This window comes from Taudactylus pleione, unplaced genomic scaffold (genome assembly GCF_031769625.1).
Source record: "Taudactylus pleione unplaced genomic scaffold, aTauple2 ptg000229l, whole genome shotgun sequence".
NCBI lineage: Eukaryota > Metazoa > Chordata > Amphibia > Anura > Myobatrachidae > Taudactylus > Taudactylus pleione.
The window spans coordinates 1,514,464-1,538,541 of record NW_028284631.1 but is presented as its reverse complement, the minus strand read 5'-3'; the positions used below and the strand labels follow the sequence as shown (position 1 = coordinate 1,538,541).

The 24,078-nt window shown below is 42.5% G+C and overlaps 1 protein-coding gene across 1 annotated transcript in view; it reads left to right on the top strand.

Moving 5' to 3' along the window:
- Positions 1-24,078, top strand: part of MYO7B (myosin VIIB) — a 197,759-nt gene that overhangs the window by 108,863 nt on the left and 64,818 nt on the right. Inside the window, exons 16-23 of the mRNA XM_088479264.1 lie at positions 13,591-13,749; positions 14,279-14,371; positions 16,544-16,638; positions 18,259-18,343; positions 18,451-18,669; positions 18,760-18,885; positions 18,989-19,180; positions 19,543-19,713. Coding sequence (XP_088335390.1) covers positions 13,591-13,749; positions 14,279-14,371; positions 16,544-16,638; positions 18,259-18,343; positions 18,451-18,669; positions 18,760-18,885; positions 18,989-19,180; positions 19,543-19,713 — 1,140 coding nt within the window. The remainder of the gene's footprint in view (positions 1-13,590; positions 13,750-14,278; positions 14,372-16,543; positions 16,639-18,258; positions 18,344-18,450; positions 18,670-18,759; positions 18,886-18,988; positions 19,181-19,542; positions 19,714-24,078) is intronic.

Genomic DNA, 24,078 nt, shown 5'->3' with positions numbered 1-24,078 from the left:
GTCATTCTCTATATTACTTACCTGTCACCCATCACTAAGACTAAGCTAGGGCACTGCAATATACCTTCATTCTCTATTTTACTTACCTGTCACCCATCACTAAGACTAAGCTAGAGCACTGCAATACACCCTCATTCTCTGTATTACCGGGGCATGTAAGCAGGAACATGTTTGTGACTTCATGAAGCCCTGATCGCCACCCGCTAATCCCCGCCAACCACCCACTCCCCCCACTCCCTGGATCCGTCGCTGATACTCCCCGATCACTCCATTTACCCTAATCATATAGTCAGAGCGGCCGGGAGACAGAGAGAATAAGCTCCCCGGCTGCTCTGACTTTATGAATAGGAACAAATGGAGCGGTCGGGGAGCTTCTTCTCGGGCATGTGATGCAGCGTGCGGTTGCAGCCAGCCGGCGGCCCCTAACTTAAAAATTGCAGCGGCCCGGGGGGCAGATGTCACCCTGCCCCCCGGCCCAGCCCGCCACTGGTCAGAGCGGCCGGGAGACAGAGAGAAGAAGCTCCCCGGCTGCTCTGACTATATGAATAGCAACAAATGGAGCGGTCGGGGAGCTTCTTCTCGGGCATGTGATGCAGCGTGCGGTTGCAGCCAGCCGGCGGCCCCTAACTTAAAAATTGCAGCGGCCCGGGGGGCAGATGTCATCCTGGCCCCCGGCCCAGCCCGCCACTGACTAAGACTAAGCTAGAGGACTGCAATATACCCTCATTCTCGAAATTACTTACCTATCACCCATCACTAAGACTAAGCTAGAGCACTGCAATATACCCTCATTCTCTAAATTATTTACCTGTCACCCATCACTAAGACTAAGCTAGAGCACTGCAATACACCCTCATTCTCTATTTTACTTACCTGTCACCCATCGCTAAGACTAAGCTAGGGCACTGCAATACACCCTCATTCTCTGTATTACTTACCTGTCACCCATCACTAAGCTAGGGCACTGCAATATACCCTCATTCTCTGTTTTACTTACCTGTCACCCATCACTAAGACTAAGCTAGAGCACTGCAATACACCCTCATTCTCTGTATTACTTACCTGTCACCCATCACTAAGCTAGGGCACTGCAATATACCCTCATTCTCTGTTTTACCTACCTGTCACCCATCACTAAGACAAAGCTAGAGCACTGCAATACACCCTCATTCTCTGTATTACTTACCTGTCACCCATCACTAAGACTAAGCTAGAGCACTGCAATGCACCCTCATTCTCTGTATTACTTACCTGTCACCCATCACTAAGACTAAGCTAGGGCACTGCAATATACCTTCATTCTCTATATTACTTACCTGTCACCCATCACTAAGACTAAGCTAGAGCACTGCAATATACTCCCATTTTCTATATTACTTACCTGTCACCCATCACTAAGACTAAGCTAGAGGACTGCAATACACCCTCATTCTCTAAATTACTTACCTGTCACCCATCACTAAGACTAAGCTAGGGCACTGCAATATACCCTCATTATCTATATTACTTACCTGTCACCCATCACTAAGACAAAGCTAGAGGACTGCAATACACCCTCATTCTCTAAATTACTTACCTATCACCCATCACTAAGACTAAGCTAGAGCACTGCAATACACCCTCGTTCTCTAAATTATTTACCTGTCACCCATCACTAAGACTTAGCTAGAGCAGTGCAATACACCCTCATTCTCTATTTTACTTACCTGTCACCCATCGCTTAGCTTGGGCACTGCAATACACCCTCATTCTCTGTATTACTTACCTGTCACCCATCACTAAGCTAGAGCACTGCAATACACCCTCATTCTCTGTATTACTTACCTGTCACCCATCACTAAGACTAAGCTAGAGGACTGGAATACACAGTCATTCTCTATATTACTTACCTGTCACCCATCACTAAGACTAAGCTAGAGCACTGCAATATACCCCCATTTTCTATGTTACTTACCTGTCACCCATCACTAAGACTAAGCTAGAGCACTGCAATACATCCTCATTATCTATATTACTTACCCGTCACCCATCACTAAGACTAAGCTAGAGGACTGCAATACACCCTCATTCTCTAAATTACTTACCTATCACCCATCACTAAGACTAAGCTAGAGCACTGCAATACACCCTCATTATCTATATTACTTACCTGTCACCCATCACTAAGACTAAGCTAGAGGGCTGCAATACACCCTCATTCTCTAAATTACTTACCTGTCACCCATCACTAAGACTAAGCTAGAGCACTGCAATATACCCTCATTCTCTAAATTATTTACCTGTCACCCATCACTAAGACTAAGCTAGAGCACTGCAATACACCCTCATTCTCTATTTTACTTACCTGTCACCCAACGCTAAGACTAAGCTAGGGCACTGCAATACATACTCATTCTCTGTATTACTTGCCTGTCACCCATCACTAAGCTAGAGCACTGCAATATACCCTCATTCTCTGTTTTACTTACCTGTCACCCATCACTAAGACTAAGCTAGAGCACTGCAATATACCCTCATTCTCTCTATTACTTACCTGTCACCCATCACTAAGCTAGGGCACTGCAATATACCCTCATTCTCTGTATTACTTACCTGTCACCCATCACTAAGCTTGTGCACTGCAATATACCCTCATTCTCTGTTTTACTTACCTGTCACCCATCACTAAGACTAAGCAAGAGGACTGCAATACACCGTCATTCTCTATATTACTTACCTGTCACCCATCACTAAGACTAAGCTAGGGCACTGCAATATACCTTCATTCTCTATTTTACTTACCTGTCACCCATCAGTAAGACTAAGATAGAGCACTGCAATACACCCTCATTCTCTGTATTACTTACCTGTCACCCATCACTAAGACTAAGCTAGGGCACTGCAATATACCTTCATTCTCTATATTACTTACCTGTCACCCATCACTAAGACTAAGCTAGAGCACTGCAATATACTCCCATTTTCTATATTACTTACCTGTCACCCATCCCTAAGACTAAGCTAGAGGACTGCAATACACTCTCATTCTCTAAATTACTTACCTGTCACCCATCACTAAGACTAAGCTAGGGCACTGCAATATACCCTCATTATCTATATTACTTACCTGTCACCCATCACTAAGACTAAGCTAGAGGACTGCAATACACCCTCATTCTCTAAATTACTTACCTATCACCCATCACTAAGACTAAGCTAGAGCACTGCAATACACCCTCATTCTCTAAATTATTTACCTGTCACCCATCACTAAGACTAAGCTAGAGCACTGCAATACACCCTCATTCTCTATTTTACTTACCTGTCACCCATCGCTTAGCTAGGGCACTGCAATACACCCTCATTCTCTGTATTACTTACCTGTCACCCATCACTAAGCTAGAGCACTGCAATACACCCTCATTCTCTGTATTACTTACCTGTCACCCATCACTAAGACTAAGCTAGAGGACTGCAATACACAGTCATTCTCTATATTACTTACCTGTCACCCATCACTAAGACTAAGCTAGAGCACTGCAATATACCCCCATTTTCTATTTTACTTACCTGTCACCCATCACTAAGACTAAGCTAGAGTACTGCAATACATCCTCATTATCTATATTACTTACCTGTCACCCATCACTAAGACTAAGCTAGAGGACTGCAATACACCCTCATTCTCTAAATTACTTACCTATCACCCATCACTAAGACTAAGCAAGAGCACTGCAATACACCCTCATTATCTATATTACTTACCTGTCACCCATCACTAAGACTAAGCTAGAGGGCTGCAATACACAGTCATTCTCTATATTACTTACCTGTCACCCATCACTAAGACTAAGCTAGAGGACTGAAATACACCCTCATTCTCTAAATTACTTACCTATCACCCATCACTAAGACTAAGCTAGATCACTGCAATAAACCCTCATTATCTATATTACTTACCTGTCACCCATCACTAAGACTAAGCTAGAGGGCTGCAATACACCCTCATTCTCTAAATTACTTACCTATCACCCATCACTAAGACTAAGCTAGAGCACTGCAATATACCCTCATTCTCTAAATTATTTACCTGTCACCCATCACTAAGACTAAGCTAGAGCACTGCAATACACCCTCATTCTCTATTTTACTTACCTGTCACCCATCGCTAAGACTAAGCTAGGGCACTGCAATACACCCTCATTCTCTGTATTACTTGCCTGTCACCCATCACTAAGCTAGAGCACTGCAATATACCCTCATTCTCTGTTTTACTTACCTGTCACCCATCACTAAGACTAAGCTAGAGCACTGCAATATACCCTCATTCTCTGTATTACTTACCTGTCACCCATCACTAAGCTAGGGCACTGCAATATACCCTCATTCTCTGTATTACTTACCTGTCACCCATCACTAAGCTAGGGCACTGAAATCTACCCTCATTCTCTGTTTTACTTACCTGTCACCCATCACTAAGACTAAGCAAGAGGACTGCAATACACCGTCATTCTCTATATTACTTACCTGTCACCCATCACTAAGACTAAGCTAGGGCACTGCAATATACCTTCATTCTCTATTTTACTTACCTGTCACCCATCACTAAGACTAAGATAGAGCACTGCAATACACCCTCATTCTCTGTATTACTTACCTGTCACCCATCACTAAGACTAAGCTAGGGCACTGCAATATACCTTCACTCTCTATATTACTTACCTGTCACCCATCACTAAGACTAAGCTAGAGCACTGCAATACACCCTCATTATCTATATTACTTACCTGTCACCCATCACTAAGACTAAGCTAGAGGACTGCAATACACCCTCATTCTCTAAATTACTTACCTATCACCAATCACTAAGACTAAGCTTGAGCACTGCAATACACCCTCATTCTCTAAATTATTTACCGGTCACCCATCACTAAGCCTAAGCTAGAGGACTGCAATACACCGTCATTCTCTATATTACTTACCTGTCACCCATCACTAAGACTAAGCTAGGGCACTGCAATACACCCTAATTCTCTGTATTACTTACCTGTCACCCATCACTAAGACTAAGCTAGGGGACTGCAATACACCCTCATTCTCTAAATTACTTACCTATCACCCATCACTAAGACTAAGCTAGAGGACTGCAATACACCCTCATTCTCTAAATTACTTACCTATCACCCATCACTAAGACTAAGCTAGAGCACTGCAATACACCCTCATTCTCTGTATTACTTACCTGTCACCCATCACTAAGACTAAGCTAGAGGACTGCAATACACCGTCATTCTCTATATTACTTACCTGTCACCCATCACTAAGACTAAACTTGGTTCACTGCAATATACCTTCATTCTCTATATTACTTACCTGTCACCCATCACTAACACTAAGCTAGAGGACTGCAATACACCGTCATTCTCTATATTACTTACCTGTCACCCATCACTAAGACTAAACTTGGTTCACTGCAATATACCTTCATTCTCTATATTACTTACCTGTCACCCATCACTAACACTAAGCTAGAGGACTGCAATACACCGTCATTCTCTATATTACTTACTTGTCACCCATCACTAAGACTAAGCTAGGGCACTGCAATATACCTTCATTCTCTGTTTTACTTACCTGTCACCCATCACTAAGACTAAGCTAGAGGACTGCAATACAACGTCATTCTCTATATTACTTACCTGTCACCCATCACTAAGACTAAGCTAGGGCACTGCAATACCCCCTAATTCTCTGTATTACTTACCTGTCACCCATCACTAAGACTAAGCTAGAGGACTGCAATACACCCTCATTCTCTAAATTATTTACCGGTCACCCATCACTAAGCCTAAGCTAGAGCACTGCAATACACCCTCATTCTCTGTATTACTTACCTGTCACCCATCACTAAGACTAAGCTAGAGCACTGCAATACACCCTCATTATCTATATTACTTACCTGTCACCCATCACTAAGACTAAGCTAGAGGACTGCAATACACCCTCATTCTCTAAATTACTTACCTATCACCAATCACTAAGACTAAGCTTGAGCACTGCAATACACCCTCATTCTCTAAATTATTTACCGGTCACCCATCACTAAGCCTAAGCTAGAGCACTGCAATACACCCTCATTCTCTGTATTACTTACCTGTCACCCATCACTAAGACTAAGCTAGAGGACTGCAATACACCGTCATTCTCTATATTACTTACCTGTCACCCATCACTAAGACTAAGCTAGGGCACTGCAATACACCCTAATTCTCTGTATTACTTACCTGTCACCCATCATTAAGACTAAGCTAGAGGACTGCAATACACCCTCATTCTCTAAATTACTTACCTATCACCCATCACTAAGACTAAGCTAGAGGACTGCAATACACCCTCATTCTCTAAATTACTTACCTATCACCCATCACTAAGACTAAGCTAGAGCACTGCAATACACCCTCATTCTCTGTATTACTTACCTGTCACCCATCACTAAGACTAAGCTAGAGGACTGCAATACACCGTCATTCTCTATATTACTTACCTGTCACCCATCACTAAGACTAAACTTGGTTCACTGCAATATACCTTCATTCTCTATATTACTTACCTGTCACCCATCACTAACACTAAGCTAGAGGACTGCAATACACCGTCATTCTCTATATTACTTACTTGTCACACATCACTAAGACTAAGCTAGGGCACTGCAATATACCTTCATTCTCTGTTTTACTTACCTGTCACCCATCACTAAGACTAAGCTAGAGGACTGCAATACACCGTCATTCTCTATATTACTTACCTGTCACCCATCACTAAGACTAAGCTAGGGCACTGCAATACCCCCTAATTCTCTGTATTACTTACCTGTCACCCATCACTAAGACTAAGCTAGAGGACTGCAATACACCCTCATTCTCTAAATTATTTACCGGTCACCCATCACTAAGCCTAAGCTAGAGCACTGCAATACACCCTCATTCTCTGTATTACTTACCTGTCACCCATCACTAAGACTAAGCTTGAGGACTGCAATACACCGTCATTCTCTATATTACTTACCTGTCACCCATCACTAAGACTAAGCTAGGGCACTGCAATTCACCCTAATTCTCTGTATTACTTACCTGTCACCCATCACTAAGACTAAGCTAGAGGACTGCAATACACCCTCATTCTCTAAATTACTTACCTATCACCCATCACTAAGACTAAGCTAGAGGACTGCAATACACCCTCATTCTCTAAATTACTTACCTATCACCCATCACTAAGACTAAGCTAGAGCACTGCAATACACCCTCATTCTCTGTATTACTTACCTGTCACCCATCACTAAGACTAAGCTAGAGGACTGCAATACACCGTCATTCTCTATATTACTTACCTGTCACCCATCACTAAGACTAAACTTGGTTCACTGCAATATACCTTCATTCTCTATATTACTTACCTGTCACCCATCACTAACACTAAGCTAGAGGACTGCAATACACCGTCATTCTCTATATTACTTACTTGTCACCCATCACTAAGACTAAGCTAGGGCACTGCAATATACCTTCATTCTCTATTTTACTTACCTGTCACCCATCACTAAGACTAAGCTAGAGCACTGCAATACACCCTAATTCTCTGTATTACTTACCTGTCACCCATCTCTAAGACTAAGCTAGGGCACTGCAATACACCCTAATTCTCTGTATTACTTACCTGTCACCCATCACTAAGACTAAGCTAGAGCACTGCAATACACCCTAATTCTCTGTATTACTTACCTGTCACCCATCACAAAGACTAAGCTAGGGCACTGCAATACACCCTAATTCTCTGTATTACTTACCTGTCACCCATCACTAAGACTAAGCTAGGGCACTGCAATATACCTTCATTCTCTATATTACTTACCTGTCACCCATCACTAAGACTAAGCTAGAGCACTGCAATATACCCCCATTTTCTATTTTACTTACCTGTCACCCATCACTAAGACTAAGCTAGAGGACTGCAATACACCCTCATTATCTATATTACTTACCTGTCACCCATCACTAAGACTAAGCTAGAGGACTGCAACACACCCTCATTCCCTATATTACTTACCTATCACCCATCACTAAGACTAAGCTAGAGCACTGCAATACACCCTCATTCTCTAAATTATTTATCTGTCACCCATCACTAAGACTAAGCTAGAGCACTGCAATAAACCCTCATTCTCTATTTTACTTACCTGTCACCCATCACTAAGACTAAGCTAGAGCACTGCAATACACCCTCATTCTCTGTATTACTTACCTGTCACCCATCACTAAGACTAAGCTAGGGCACTGCAATATACCTTCATTCTCTATTTTACTTACCTGTCACCCATCACTAAGACTAAGCTAGAGCACTGCAATACACCCTCATTCTCTGTATTACTTACCTGTCACCCATCACTAAGACTAAGCTAGGGCACTGCAATATACCTTCATTCTCTATATTACTTACCTGTCAGCCATCACTAAGACTAAGCTAGAGCACTGCAATATACTCCCATTTACTATATTACTTACCTGTCACCCATCACTAAGACTAAGCTAGAGGACTGCAATACACCCTCATTCTCTAAATTACTTACCTGTCACCCATCACTAAGACTAAGCTAGGGCACTGCAATATACCTTCATTCTCTATATTATTTACCTGTCACCCATCACTAAGACTAAGCTAGAGCACTGCAATCTACCCTCATTATCTATATTACTTACCTGTCACCCATCACTAAGACTAAGCTAGAGGACTGCAATACACCCTCATTCTCTAAATTACTTACCTATCACCCATCACTACGACTAAGCTAGAGCACTGCAATACACCCTCATTCTCTAAATTATTTACCTGTCACCCATCACTAAGACTAAGCTAGAGCACTGCAATACACCCTCATTCTCTATTTTACTTACCTGTCACCCATCGCTAAGACTAAGCTAGGGCACTGCAATACACCCTCATTCTCTGTATTACTTACCTGTCACCCATCACTAAGCGAGGGCACTGCAATACACCCTCATTCTCTGTATTACTTACCTGTCACCCATCACTAAGCTAGAGCACTGCAATACACCCCCATTTTCTATTTTACTTACCTGACACCCATCACTAAGACTGAGCTAGAGCACTGCAATACATCCTCATTATCTATATTACTTACCTGTCACTCATCACTAAGACTAAGCTAGAGGACTGCAATACATCCTCATTCTCTAAATTTCTTACCTATCACCCATCACTAAGATTAAGCTAGAGCACTGCAATACACCCTCATTATCTATATTACTTACCTGTCACCCATCACTAAGACTAAGCTAGAGGACTGCAATACACCCTCATTCTCTAAATTACTTACCTGTCACCCATCACTAAGACTAAGCTAGAGGACTGCAATACACCGTCATTCTCTATATTACTTACCTGTCACCCTTCACTAAGACTAAACTAGAGCACTGCAATATACCCCCATTTTCTATTTTACTTACCTGTCACCCATCACTAAGACTAAGCTAGGGCACTGCAATACATCCTCATTATCTATATTACTTACCTGTCACCCATCACTAAGACTAAGCTAGAGGACTGCAATACACCCTCATTCTCAGTATTACTTACCTGTCACCCATCACTAAGACTAAGCTAGAGGACTGCAATACACCCTCATTCTCTAAATTACTTACCTATCACCCATCACTAAGACTAAGCTGGAGCACTGCAATACACCCTCATTATCTATATTACTTACCTGTCACCCATCACTAAGACTAAGCTAGAGGACTGCAATACACCCTCATTCTCTAAATTACTTACCTATCACCCATCACTAAGACTAAGCTAGAGCACTGCAATACATACTCATTCTCTAAATTATTTACCGGTCACCCATCACTAAGACTAAGCTAGAGCACTGCAATACACCCTCATTCTCTGTATTACTTACCTGTCACCCATCACTAAGACTAAGCTAGGGCACTGCAATACACCCTAATTCTCTGTATTACTTACCTGTCACCCATCACTAAGACTAAACTTGGTTCACTGCAATATACCTTCATTCTCTATATTACTTACCTGTCACCCATCACTAACACTAAGCTAGAGGACTGCAATACACCGTCATTCTCTATATTACTTACTTGTCACCCATCACTAAGACTAACCTAGGGCACTGCAATATACCTTCATTCTCTATTTTACTTACCTGTCACCCATCACTAAGACTAAGCTAGAGTACTGCAATACACCCTAATTCTCTGTATTACTTACCTGTCACCCATCACTAAGACTAAGCTAGGGCACTGCAATACACCCTAATTCTCTGTATTACTTACCTGTCACCCATCACTAAGACTAAGCTAGAGCACTGCAATATACCTTCATTCTCTATATTACTTACCTGTCACCCATCTCTAAGACTAAGCTAGAGCACTGCAATACACCCTCATTATCTATATTACTTACCTGTCACCCACCACTAAGACTAAGCTAGAGGACTGCAATACACCCTCATTCTATATATTACTTACCTATCACCCATCACTAAGACTAAGCTAGGGCACTGCAATATACCTTCATTCTCTATATTACTTACCTGTCACCCATCACTAAGACTAAGCTAGAGCACTGCAATATACCCTCATTATCTATATTACTTACCTGTCACCCATCACTAAGACTAAGCTAGAGGACTGCAATACACCCTCATTCTCTAAATTACTTACCTGTCACCCATCACTAAGACTAAGCTAGGGCACTGCAATATACCTTCATTCTCTATATTACTTACCTGTCACCCATCACTAAGACTAAGCTAGAGGACTGCAATACACCCTCATTCTCTAAATTACTTACCTATCACCCATCACTAAGACTAAGCTAGAGCACTGCAATACACCCTCATTCTCTAAATTACTTACCTGTCACCCATCACTGAGACTAAGCTAGAGCACTGCAATACACCCTCATTCTCTATTTTACTTACCTGTCACCCATCGCTAAGACTAAGCTAGGGCACTGCAATACACCCTCATTCTCTGTTTTACTTACCTGTCACCCATCACTAAGCTAGGGCACTGCAATACACCCTCATTCTCTGTATTACTTACCTGTCACCCATCACTAAGCTAGAGCACTGCAATACACCCCCATTTTCTATTTTACTTACCTGTCAGCCATCACTAAGACTAAGCTAGAGCACTGCAATACACCCTCATTCTCTGTATTACTTACCTGTCACCCATCACTAAGACTAAACTTGGTTCACTGCAATATACCTTCATTCTCTATATTACTTACCTGTCACCCATCACTAACACTAAGCTAGAGGACTGCAATACACCGTCATTCTCTATATTACTTACTTGTCACCCATCACTAAGACTAAGCTAGGGCACTGCAATACACCCTAATTCTCTGTATTACTTACCTGTCACCCATCACTAAGACTAAGCTAGGGCACTGCAATACACCCTAATTCTCTGTATTACTTACCTGTCACCCATCACTAAGACTAAGCTAGAGCACTGCAATATACCTTCATTCTCTATATTACTTACCTGTCACCCATCACTAAGACTAAGCTAGAGCACTGCAATACACCCTCATTATCTATATTACTTACCTGTCACCCACCACTAAGACTAAGCTAGAGGACTGCAATACACCCTCATTCTATATATTACTTACCTATCACCCATCACTAAGACTAAGCTAGAGCACTGCAATACACCCTCATTCTTTAAATTATTTACCTGTCACCCACCACTAAGACTAAGCTAGAGCACTGCAATACACCCTCATTCTCTATTTTACTTACCTGTCACCCATCACTAAGACTAAGCTAGGGCACTGCAATATACCTTCATTCTCTATATTACTTACCTGTCACCCATCACTAAGACTAAGCTAGAGCACTGCAATACACCCTCATTCTCTGTATTACTTACCTGTCACCCATCACTAAGACTAAGCTAGGGCACTGCAATATACCTTCATTCTCTATTTTACTTACCTGTCACCCATCACTAAGACTAAGCTAGAGCACTGCAATACATCCTCATTATCTATATTACTTACCTGTCACCCATCACTAAGACTAAGCTAGGGTACTGCAATATACCTTCATTCTCTATATTACTTACCTGTCACCCATCACTAAGACTAAGCTAGAGCACTGCAATATACTCCCATTTTCTATATTACTTACCTGTCACCCATCACTAAGACTAAGCTAGAGGACTGCAATACACCCTCATTCTCTAAATTACTTACCTGTCACCCATCACTAAGACTAAGCTAGGGCACTGCAATATACCTTCATTCTCTATATTACTTACCTGTCACCCATCACTAAGACTAAGCTAGAGCACTGCAATATACCCTCATTATCTATATTACTTACCTGTCACCCATCACTAAGACTAAGCTAGAGGGCTGCAATACACCCTCATTCTCTAAATTACTTACCTGTCACCCATCACTAAGACTAAGCTAGGGCACTGCAATATACCTTCATTCTCTATATTACTTACCTGTCACCCATCACTAAGACTAAGCTAGAGCACTGCAATATACCCTCATTATCTATATTACTTACCTGTCACCCATCACTAAGACTAAGCTAGAGGACTGCAATACACCCTCATTCTCTAAATTACTTACCTATCACCCATCACTAAGACTAAGCTAGAGCACTGCAATACACCCTCATTCTCTAAATTACTTACCTGTCACCCATCACTGAGACTAAGCTAGAGCACTGCAATACACCCTCATTCTCTATTTTACTTACCTGTCACCCATCGCTAAGACTAAGCTAGGGCACTGCAATACACCCTCATTCTCTGTATTACTTACCTGTCACCCATCACTAAGCTAGGGTACTGCAATACACCCTCATTCTCTGTATTACTTACCTGTCACCCATCACTAAGCTAGAGCACTGCAATACACCCCCATTTTCTATTTTACTTACCTGTCAGCCATCACTAAGACTAAGCTAGAGCACTGCAATACACCCTCATTCTCTGTATTACTTACCTGTCACCCATCACTAAGACTAAACTTGGTTCACTGCAATATACCTTCATTCTCTATATTACTTACCTGTCACCCATCACTAACACTAAGCTAGAGGACTGCAATACACCGTCATTCTCTATATTACTTACTTGTCACCCATCACTAAGACTAAGCTAGGGCACTGCAATACACCCTAATTCTCTGTATTACTTACCTGTCACCCATCACTAAGACTAAGCTAGGGCACTGCAATACACCCTAATTCTCTGTATTACTTACCTGTCACCCATCACTAAGACTAAGCTAGGGCACTGCAATATACCCTCATTCTCTATATTACTTACCTGTCACCCATCACTAAGGCTAAGCTAGAGCACTGCAATATACCCCCATTTTCTATTTTACTTACTTGTCACCCATCACTAAGACTAAGCTAGAGGACTGCAATACACCCTCATTATCTATATTACTTACCTGTCACCCATTGAGTTAATTAAAATGAGATTTCCAATGTGTCTTCACCTATCCAACTTTTCCTTTTCATGTCCTTAGTTGTTTGATCGGGAGCTGTGCATCCAGCAACTGCGATACTCTGGAATGATGGAGACCATACGAATCCGGAAGGCAGGATACCCAATTCGTTATAACTTCTCTGAATTCTTCCACAGATTTCAAGTGTTACTGCCGCTGAAGTCTCCTTGTCGCAATAAGGTAAAGGCTGCGTTGTCTTCATCACTAAAAACATATTTTAGAAAGGGTAATACCTCCAACAATTTTAAGATTTTCTTATTAGTTTAAACAGCCATCGAACAACCGTTATAAACAACGCAGTGCTTGCCTGTTATGTAGACATACACACTTTGGGAGTTCTTTGTTGTAATATAATGAATTAGAAGTAAATTGCAGCTGCAGAGGAATTATTGAAGTGTATTTTATTAATCGTTATTTATCTACCTATGGGTACTGTTGCTGTGAGGAGATACAATTAAAAAATTCCTTTAACAGAACCATTTTGAAGGCTTGACATGGATGCCTAACCGATATACAGTATGCCTTTTACCATAACAAGCTGCAGAAAAGGAAAAAATATGCAACAATTCCCAGTGACCCCATGTTCCCTTACCCTCCCCTCCCCCCCACCCCCCGTTCCATGTTGCTAGGTTCTCTCTACATTTGTGTACCCTTTTCCTTATCTTATTATAAATTGTTTTAACTGAGAACTTTCCAATCTTCATGTCAGTGGGACCACCTAGATTGCTGCATTGATATTATTGGGGCGGTCATTGGAAAAAATGAAGACTGGAAAGTAGGAAAGACAAAAGTTTTTTTGAAGGTAAGAATTTAACTCTTTTTCCAAATAAATGTATAATTGGAATCCAAAGTAATGTCTGACTGATATAATAAATTGTTAGATTTCTTGAAATAGGAAATAAATTTTGTACTTGCTTTGAAGTTTTAACCTCAAGTGTTTACACATTGTAGGCAATGGAGTGTTGTAATATCTTCAGACACCGGCTCTATTATGAATATACAGATGTGTACACATACATCTAACCTCCTTGCGCGTTAAACAGCCTTTTCTAGTCGTGCAATGCCGTGGCGTGACTCGGTAGCACCGAGCATCTATTTGTGCTACTATTTCACTTCAAGTGCGTCTTATTCACACAGTGATGCGAATTGTATGCACAAGCTGTTTCTGCTGAGTAAAATGATATGCGGCATGCCTATGTTCCCTGTGTGCAACTGCATCTGCATGTGAAATGCTACGTTACAGTGTCACAGCCACTGACACTATAACGCAGCATTTCTCATGCAGATGTAACCGCAGTCACACACAGAATATAGGCATGCTGCATGTCATTTTATTCAGCAGAAGCTGCTTGTGCGTCCAATTCGCATCACTGTGTAAGTAAGACACATTTGAAAACAGTTGCACGAAAAGACGCTCTGGGCTACCGAGTCATAAGGCACTCATGCGTTATGTATAATGCGACTTGTAGCACATGGAGGATGATGTACAGTATGTGGACACATCTGTACAGTATATTACTCATTTATCACATTCACATGTATTTTAAAACCTCATTCAGCAATTATGCATTCATAGTTTGTTCTATTTAGTTCTTATCTACTGGATACATAAAACAGACTTGCTGAGTGGCTATTGTAAGCAGGTTACTTGGTGTGACCTCATTCTAGTCTGGCTAGCTCTTACTGTTCTTGAGTTGCTATAAAGGTAACTTACAGAAGTAATCACTTACTGGTCTATGTACTAAGCCTTAGGGCTCTATTTATTATCATTATTTTTACTAAAATAAAGTGATAAAGGGTGTTTTCACACCCTTTTCACATTATTTTAATTTCACCTAAAGTTACTAAAGGGTAATTGGAGTAGAATTCGTTAAATTTTACTCAAAGCCCTAATTATCACTTATTTTTAGTAATCAGATCGCATTTCACATCATTGTAATGGGAAATGCGATCTGTCTGGTAGTTAGTAAAAATAAATAGTGAAAAAAATACCAGGGGGAAGCCCTGTGATAATAACGACACCTGGAGGTGGCGTTATCCATGGTCTCCCATGATTACCGGACTCCTGCTCTTCTCTAACATGCAGAGCAGAGCCCAGATCTGGCCCCAGTGATCAGCTGTGTGGTCTAAACAGACCACACGCTGATCTCTGCTAAAAAAAAAAAAAAAATTGTCAAAAAAATAATAACTTACCTGAGTCCAGGGACCGGAGTTCGGGGCTCCGGTGATGTCCTCCCTCCAGTTCCCAATGCGGATTGTAGTAAATAGAGCCCTTAGAGAGATAAAATGAATGGAGATAAGTACCAACCATTCAGCTCCTAACTGTCACTATGCAGGCTGTCTTTGAAAATGACAGTTAGGAGCTGATTGGTTGGTACTTTATCTCTCTCCAAGGCTTAAATAAACCCCTTAAACTGGGTTCACATTCTCTTTAGCATGCTCGGGAACCAAAGTCACTGGTAATTACTGCGACTGTTGGTGGTTTGTTGGGGACCACTTACAGTTAAAGAGGATTCCCTATTGCCAAGAACAGTACCAAACAGATACCCATGTTTTCACATTACACTAGTTTCCTGTTTGATGAGCCAGGCTCTACACTCTAAGGGCAAAATTTTCCTAAGCGGCGGGTTCTAAACCCCGGCGGTTTGGTGGCGGTTTGATGGCAGGTTCTATTCTTTTCTACCCCCGTGGGTTTGGTGGTGGTTTTGCAGCAGTTTCTAAATGACAGCTTTGTTCTATTCTAAAATGTGTTTTGACTGCAGTTTTGTAGCGGTTTTGGCCTTAGTAAATCTGCAGATGGCAAAACCGCCGCCAAACTGCAGTCAAAACACATTTTAGAATAGAATAGAGTAGGGCTGTCATTTAGAAACTGCTGCAAAACGCCACCAAACCCCCGGGGTTTAGAACCCGCCGCTTAGTAAAATTTATCCTAAGTATGTATTAAAGTGTTTGTCCACTGTTATTCTTTGGCCAGGATTATCATGACACAAAACTGGAAGTGGAACGCGAGAAAGCCCTCACATTCAAAGCAATTCTCATCCAAAAGGTTTTGAGAGGATATAAAGACAGGTAGGCTAAACAAAAATTGATTTATAATTTGGCTTTTGGATGTTTTTGGTCAGCAGTAAAGCAAGAATTGTTCTCCAAAGAAGGATGCTTCTGTAATAAATTGCTAACTCTGCAGAAGAAAGTAAAAAATATAGACTATATATTGTTTTGGGAGTTTGTTCTGGTATACAGTTTTCACAGTTGTATTCCTGTTCTACTACCCTTCTTTTATGAAGCCAAAGTTTGTAAAATAGCAGAATATACTTATTTATTGAGTCACACATTGTGTTCTCTGAGAGCTGAAGTGCATATATACTTCTACGTACCTAACATTATTCCAAGGACAGAGAGCTACGCAGGGGTGATACTTTCATTAGACACGGTACAGTCAGTCCGGGGATTTGTGGACTGTCATTGCTGAGCCTTGTAAGCTCCTTGGATGTTCATTAACACACCCACCATGCCCATAGCACAGTGATGGGTCACACCATGCCCATAGCACAGTGATGGGTCACACCATGCCCATAGCACAGTGATGGGTCACACCATGCCCATAGCACATGGATGGGTCACATCTGTTTAAAATGCCTGCTGCTTTGTTATTACAGATAGGTGTCTCTATCTTGTTTTAAGTTATTAATGCAGGGACGGCTTGGCTAAAGGCTTCAGCGCAAATTCTCCTGGTGGGACGATAGCTTAGGGGACCACTTAAAGTGATTTATTTCTTTTATACATAACTTTATTCCCATTTGCAGCACTGCGCCCTCATCAGGGTTGGCACTGACTTATAAGGGCTGGCCCTGGTACAGATATGCTTCCTGGTGACTGGCTCTAAGGCTCGATCCAATTATGTGCAACTCACTCTCACTCGAGAGTAGTGTACTCCGCACTTACAGTACCTCCGGACTCGCACATATTTGTTCACAGGGCCTGATTCAGAGCTGAACGCTCTGACCAGAGCGCTCGCTCTGAATCAGGGCCCTCCTACCTTTTTTTGGAGCGTCCTCATGGACGCTCGCATAGCTGTGGGTTACCACCCACAGCTATAGCGAGCGTCCATGATGATGGTCGCGATGGTCTTGACCATCGCGACCATCGGGCTTGTGACGGTGACCCTGCAGTAGGGCCTCGCTGCCGCAAGCCCTGGAGTGATTTTGGCTCTATCAGAGACAAAATCACTCCCACTGACATCACTAGTGATGTCAGTGGGGCCGGCTTCAGACGGTAGGCGTTCCCATGGGAACGCCTCCGTCTGGCAGGCACGCCCCCGGCACGCCCACCAAAGAGGGCGTGCTGTCAATCAACATCGACAGCACGCCCCCTTTGGTGCGAGACCCGGAGCGACAGCTTGGCTGTCGCAGTCCGGGTCTCGCGCATGTGCACGACGGAGCTCCCTCCGTCGTGCGCATGTGCAGTGGGGAGCCTCGACCCGCTTGCGAGCGTACTGCCGCTCACGAGCGGGTCTGAATGACCCCCACAGCTCCATAGGACTGCGAGCAAAAATGTTCAAATCCAGGGTGGGATCGGACAGCGAGGGGAGAGAATTGCTGTGCCATTGTCAATGTTTCTATGTCATTGCAATGGCAAGTCGCCCCCTTCGCACCTAATTGGATTGACCACTTTGTGTTTGTAACTTTGCAGGAAACGTTTTCTTAGACAGAGAGAGGCTGCAGTGAAGCTACAAGCAGTGTGGAGGGGATACTCCGGCAGGAAAACCTATCTCAAGGTAAGCTTTATACAGTAGGGGAAACAGGGCATATTTATGTTTATGGAAGTCTTCTTTCTTTACATCTGTCCTTCTGAAGTTCTAACATGTCATTTACATTGTCTCAGATGTGCCATGGTTTCCAAAGGCTGCAGGCAGTCGTAAGAAGCAGGCAGCTCCGTCTGCAGTATCAGAAATCTCAGGCAATCGTTACCAAACTACAGGCAAGATGCAGAGGTTATTTGCTACGGAAGAGGCTTGCACAGGAAAAAAAGGCCGTTCTGGTTCTTCAAACATATACCAGGGGCTTTTTGGCTCGTAACAAATACCAGGGATTGAAGAACAGTGTAAGAATAATCACTTTATCAAACATCGCTGTCGGTTTTTCTGTTAGGTGTCATGTGCTCAGTTTACAGGTGTCTTCTTCTCAATGACAGGTGTTCCTGATCCCAGTCCAGGGCTTAGCCATAGAAGAGAAAATGATGAAGAAAGATATTCTTTTACAACAAGAGAAGGAAAACATGGCCATGGTGGAACAAGTGTTTGGGTTTCTACCTGATGTGGTAAATAGCAGCTTTAGAGTGGCTGGAGCAAAGGGTGAAGCAGTATAAATATATATTTGTCAGTCATGCAGATATCTAAGCAAGTGCCCTCTTTTCCCACCAGGACCTAGACTCACCCCAGTTTTTGGACGAGATAGACCTGGACACTTTGCCAGGGAAATATATTGACCACCTGGCAGAATTCACCTTTCCCAAGTTTGCTGCTACTTACTTTCAAGGTTCTGCAACAGATACTCATATACGAAAGCCTTTATACCAGCCACTGCTATATCATGAGGACCACAGTGATGTTCTGGTACGGGCTACAAAGTAGACTTTTAATTGACTTTCTTACTTTAGCTTTAGAAGTGTAAAAAGTGAGTTTGTGTAATCACATCTATATATGTCACACTTTCACTAATAGGATTGTACAAACGTACTCAGGGCTAATCTTTCAAAATTCATCTTGAAAAATAACAACCAAGCACAACAGAAAACATATTTTTGTTAAAAACATATACAAATGTAAGACTTCTATAGCTATAGTTACACCAGTGGAGAACAATAAGGACCTGAGAGGCAAATATCTAGGTATCTCTTTAACTAGGATGTTGGAAACTGCTGAAATAAGAATTTTATTTTAGCCACATATTTGATCTGTTTTTCTTTGCAATTTAGGCTTCTTTAGCTGTTTGGAAGATTATACTTCGTTTTATGGGGGAGATTCCTGAACCTGTATTATACTCTCCAAAATCTGGCAGCCAGAGCAGCTCTATGATAACACAAATTTATGACACCTTAACCAGGAAGAACAACATTCAGGCTGGCATGAGAGATAACATAGTGGGGGTGAGTAGCAATGTATTAATTCTTAGGGACGATGTCTATAAGCATTAATTTGAAGGCAGACTGTGAAAGAACATGTATATAATTGATATATAGGAAGGTGGACAGGCAAAATATAATCATATTGTGTTTTACGGAGTATACTTCAGCTAAAGCTTTTGCCAATATATTACTTGGTTATCGTAATTTTATCCTTCTTCCTCAGGGGACACTGGAACACTAGGTATAGGCGTGGGTTCGAGGAGCTTGACACTTAAACTTATCTTGTTTGAACATTGGCTCCTCTAGTTTTTATCAAGTGCCCTGGGTGTGCTTTTTCAGGCACTTAGCGCTTGTTAGTTTTTCTTATTTTTCCGGATGGGGCCTCAGTTCTACACTAATGCAGCATGCTGCTCGTCACAGGAGGCGTCTCTCGGGGGACCCCCTGCAGTCGCCACAGGCTCACGCCACTTCAATAGACCACCAGGGTGCGAGCTCGACTGCACTCTGAGATGTAGTAGTCAGTTAAGTGGGTATTCAGTTAGGTGTGAAAAGTTTCGCCGGTAACGTCATTTCGCCATACAAAAACTTATCCCCGTATTCAATTCCAAACGCTTTTCGCCGATGCGGAAAGTCAGTGCATTGGAATAGGCTAAAAAGATTCGCCTATGAAACCTGTCAGAAAAAAATGCAGAATTGGGGTTTTGAAGGGTGCAAACTTGCAGGAACCACCCAGCACCATTGGGACAGTCCCCAAAAAGTAAACTGTCAAAAAAAGTTTAAAAAAATGACTTTGAAAAAGGGGGTGAAAAAATACAAAGTTGGGGGACAAACTTAAAAACTAGCAAGATAGACTCCAGGGAAGTCCCCAAGTATGCCCCAGATGTTTTTAAGATTGCAAGCATTTGCAGCAGGTGGATTTTTTTAGTTTTTTAAATCTTCACTTTAGCAACTTCAAAATATGCTTACACCCATTTTCTTGTACCCCAAATTTGCTGGGACTACTTATTTCCTGTAAAAAAACCCCTGCTAAATGCTATTCTTCACCACTTCTGCAAAGACGCTAATTAGCAGCTATTGAGATCATTTTAGTATCCCAAATACCTTCAGTAGGCCTAGTCGGGGGTATCTATTGTGATCCCCAATGTCAGTGCATCTTTTGGGGGGTGTCAGCCTGATTTCCCCAAATCTGACAGGACTTTTCGCCAGGTCCGAATTGGCCAGGTTCAGTTTTCGACGATTTCGAATTGAATACGGGGATAAGCGGTGAAGAGCGCGATACTTTTCCGCATGCAAAACCAGCGATGATGGCGGAAACTCTGGCATGCGAAAAGTCTGGGACGTTTCACGTCTAATTGAATATGCCCCTATGATAGGAAGCGGCAGTATACAAGAGGTAGTCGGCCTCCTCCTGTACACCAGGGAGGAGGGCAGGGTGGCGAATGTTGGCAAGATAAGGCAGCCCACATTGAGGCAGTGGGGAACTGTAGGGAGCGGGTCTACTAAAGACGGGTTCCCTACTCGCATGCTCGGTGGGGGAAGGATTAATCCCTGACAACCTCCTCAGTAGCGCATTTGGCAGAGAAAGCCGCCAAAATTCATCTATACTCATCTCTCAGCAGTTGAGGTGAAAAAGCAGTCATCTGCAGCTGTGGTGTTGTCTGATAGTCAGTGGACACAGGCTTTTGGGGGTAAAAAAACCTGTTTGTGTTTAGCTTCCTCCCTCTTTCTATATTTAAAGGGTTGATAGCAAATGTCATTTTATGTTTTGTTTTACTTGTTTAGAGCTGTTAATAATTAGAGATGAGTGGTTCGGTTTTGGCTCAGTTACGTTCAGATTTGATAACCGAATCTTATTGGTAACCAGGTGTCATGTGTTTTGTATTACCAATAAGTCCAATAAATCTAAACTTGCGCTAATTGTGGCAAAAAGAATCGAGTATAACCGAACCACTCATCTCTGCTAATAATATTATGGATATTAATTGTGATGTTATTGTAAGGGCTAGATAGCCATTACACTGCACCTAATTAGGTTGTATTGTTAGTGGTTCATTTATTTCATTATTCTGGTGTAGGTTTTTCATTATTGCTGTGACTAAAATGTTTGCTATTCAAAATATCAGTCTAAATTCCCTCAGCCTAGAACAGACCATGGTGCTGTTTGCGCAGTTTGTGAGGTGGAAAGCCATCACAGTTTGCCTGGGGATGCTTATGCTATTGCTGCGCTCTCAAAGTGACTGGCTGCAGCTTCAGAGCAGTGTGCTGATCCTTCTGTTAGTCCACTTCAGATGCTGCCTCCGGCACCTATTCTTTCTCAGGTTCCCTCTGTCTCCCCAACAGAACCTCTTTGGGCTCAGAGATTACGACCACCCACAGCTATTGCGAGCGGCCAGGTGATGGTCACGACCATCGCGACCATTAGGCTTGCGACAAGACCCTTGTGGTAGGGTCTCGTCTGCTGCAAGCCCCAGTGAGCCTCCGGCTCTAATAGAGCCGGAAGCTCATTACTGACATCACTGGTGATGTCAGTAGGGCCGCCCTCAAATGGCAGGCGTTCCTTCGGGAATGCCTCGGTTTGGTAAGCCACCCCCCCTCCCCGCCTACAAAACGGGGCTAGCTGTCGATCAACATCGACAGCCACCCCATTTTGCTGCGAGCCCTGGAGCGAGTGATTTCTCTCTTGCTCCGTGGCTCGCACACACCGCACTGCCCAGCCATCAACCCGCTTGCAAGCGCTATGCGCTTGCGAGCGGGTCTGAATCAGGCCCTCTGTTCAGGGATTAGTCAAGGTCTCCTCATCCCTGGAAAGATTATTAGAACTGGTGTCTGTGTCTAGGGGGTAAATTTACTAATGTGAGAGTTTTTAGTGGAGATTTTGCCCATAGCAACAAATCAGATTCTAGATATTATCTTCTAGAAGGTGCTGGTTAAATGTTAATTAGAATCTGATTGGTTGCTATGGGCAACATATCTACTTCTAAAAACTCTCACTTTAGTAAATATACCCCTAAGACTCATAAATGCCAACTGTCCATCAATCATGGCACCTTAACTCTATTATAGTCAACAGTCTTTTGTTGACAACAATGAAGGCAATATTCAGGGGGTGGAAGCCCTTGTTGTATAAGCAGGTTTACAAAATCCAGGACTCTGAGGAAGCAGAGCCTGCGGGTTCTTCATTATTTAAGAAGAAGAAAAGACAGTCAGACACTTTTCCCTTTTATCCTCAACTTGAGGACGTTCTCGCTAAAGCATGGCAACATCCAGATAAAAAATCCAGGTGTCTCCTCAATGTCCTTTTTCCCCTTATCCCGTATGGATAGCGCTAAATGGAGACTTCTCTACCCCACTGGTATGTATTCCGGTGCTTAGTACAACCGTTATCGGGCTTTACCATATTTTCCACTTTAGTACGTCCTGCCCTAATCAAGAAATTGTGGTTCCGGCTGTAGATCGTTCTGGAGCATCTGCAGGTTCTCAAGATTCCTGGTCTCTAGATGTGGTGAGAGGCTTCTAAACTATCTTAAGTGAATTAAATACCTACTTTGAACGGAAAGACTTTACATGCTTTTTGACTCTCAGAAAGAAGGATGCCCGACATAAGAACAGATTATAGTCCACTGGATTATAGAAGTCAGATGTGCTGCCTATGTTGCGACTGGTCGGCCAGTCCCTGAGCATGTTACTCCTCACTCTACACAATCCGTAAGAGCGTATTTGGCAGTGGGGCATGATGCCTCTGTTGAGCAGCTATGTAGAGCAGTAACATGAATTCATACCTTTGGAATGTTTTAAGTTTTACATACTACAGCACAGCGCCCCTCCTGTAGAGACAGCTTTGGGTCATCCCCAGTGTTTCAGTGCTCCAGTATGCCCCAGAAGAAGAAGGGGATTTTTGTACTCACTGCAAAAATAATTTTCTTCAATTCCATGGGGAAAACTGGACACCCTCACAGTTGCTACTTTATTATTTTCATGTTTTATTGTTTACATGTCTAATCTATTATTGATAGGTTTATATTTTATAGTATTACTATAGCCTATTGGGGTGGTCGTCACAATAGGTGTCAGGCAGAATGTGAAAGTGACTATTAGACCACACATAGGGCTCTATTTATTAACATTATTTACCTGGAGGTGGCGTTATCCAGGGTCTCCCCCGGTTACCGGGCTCCCACTCTGCTCTAACGGGGAGAGCAGAGCCGGGAGCCGGTAGCAGTAATCAGCTGTGTGGTCTAAACAGACCGCAAGCTGATCACTGTAAAAAAAAGAAAAAAAAAATTGAAACATTTTTTCTTTACTTACTTGAATCCAGGGACCGGTGATCGGGCCTCCCGTGATGGCTCCTCTCTGGTCAGCTGGTCTCCCATAGTGCCCTGCTGCCCG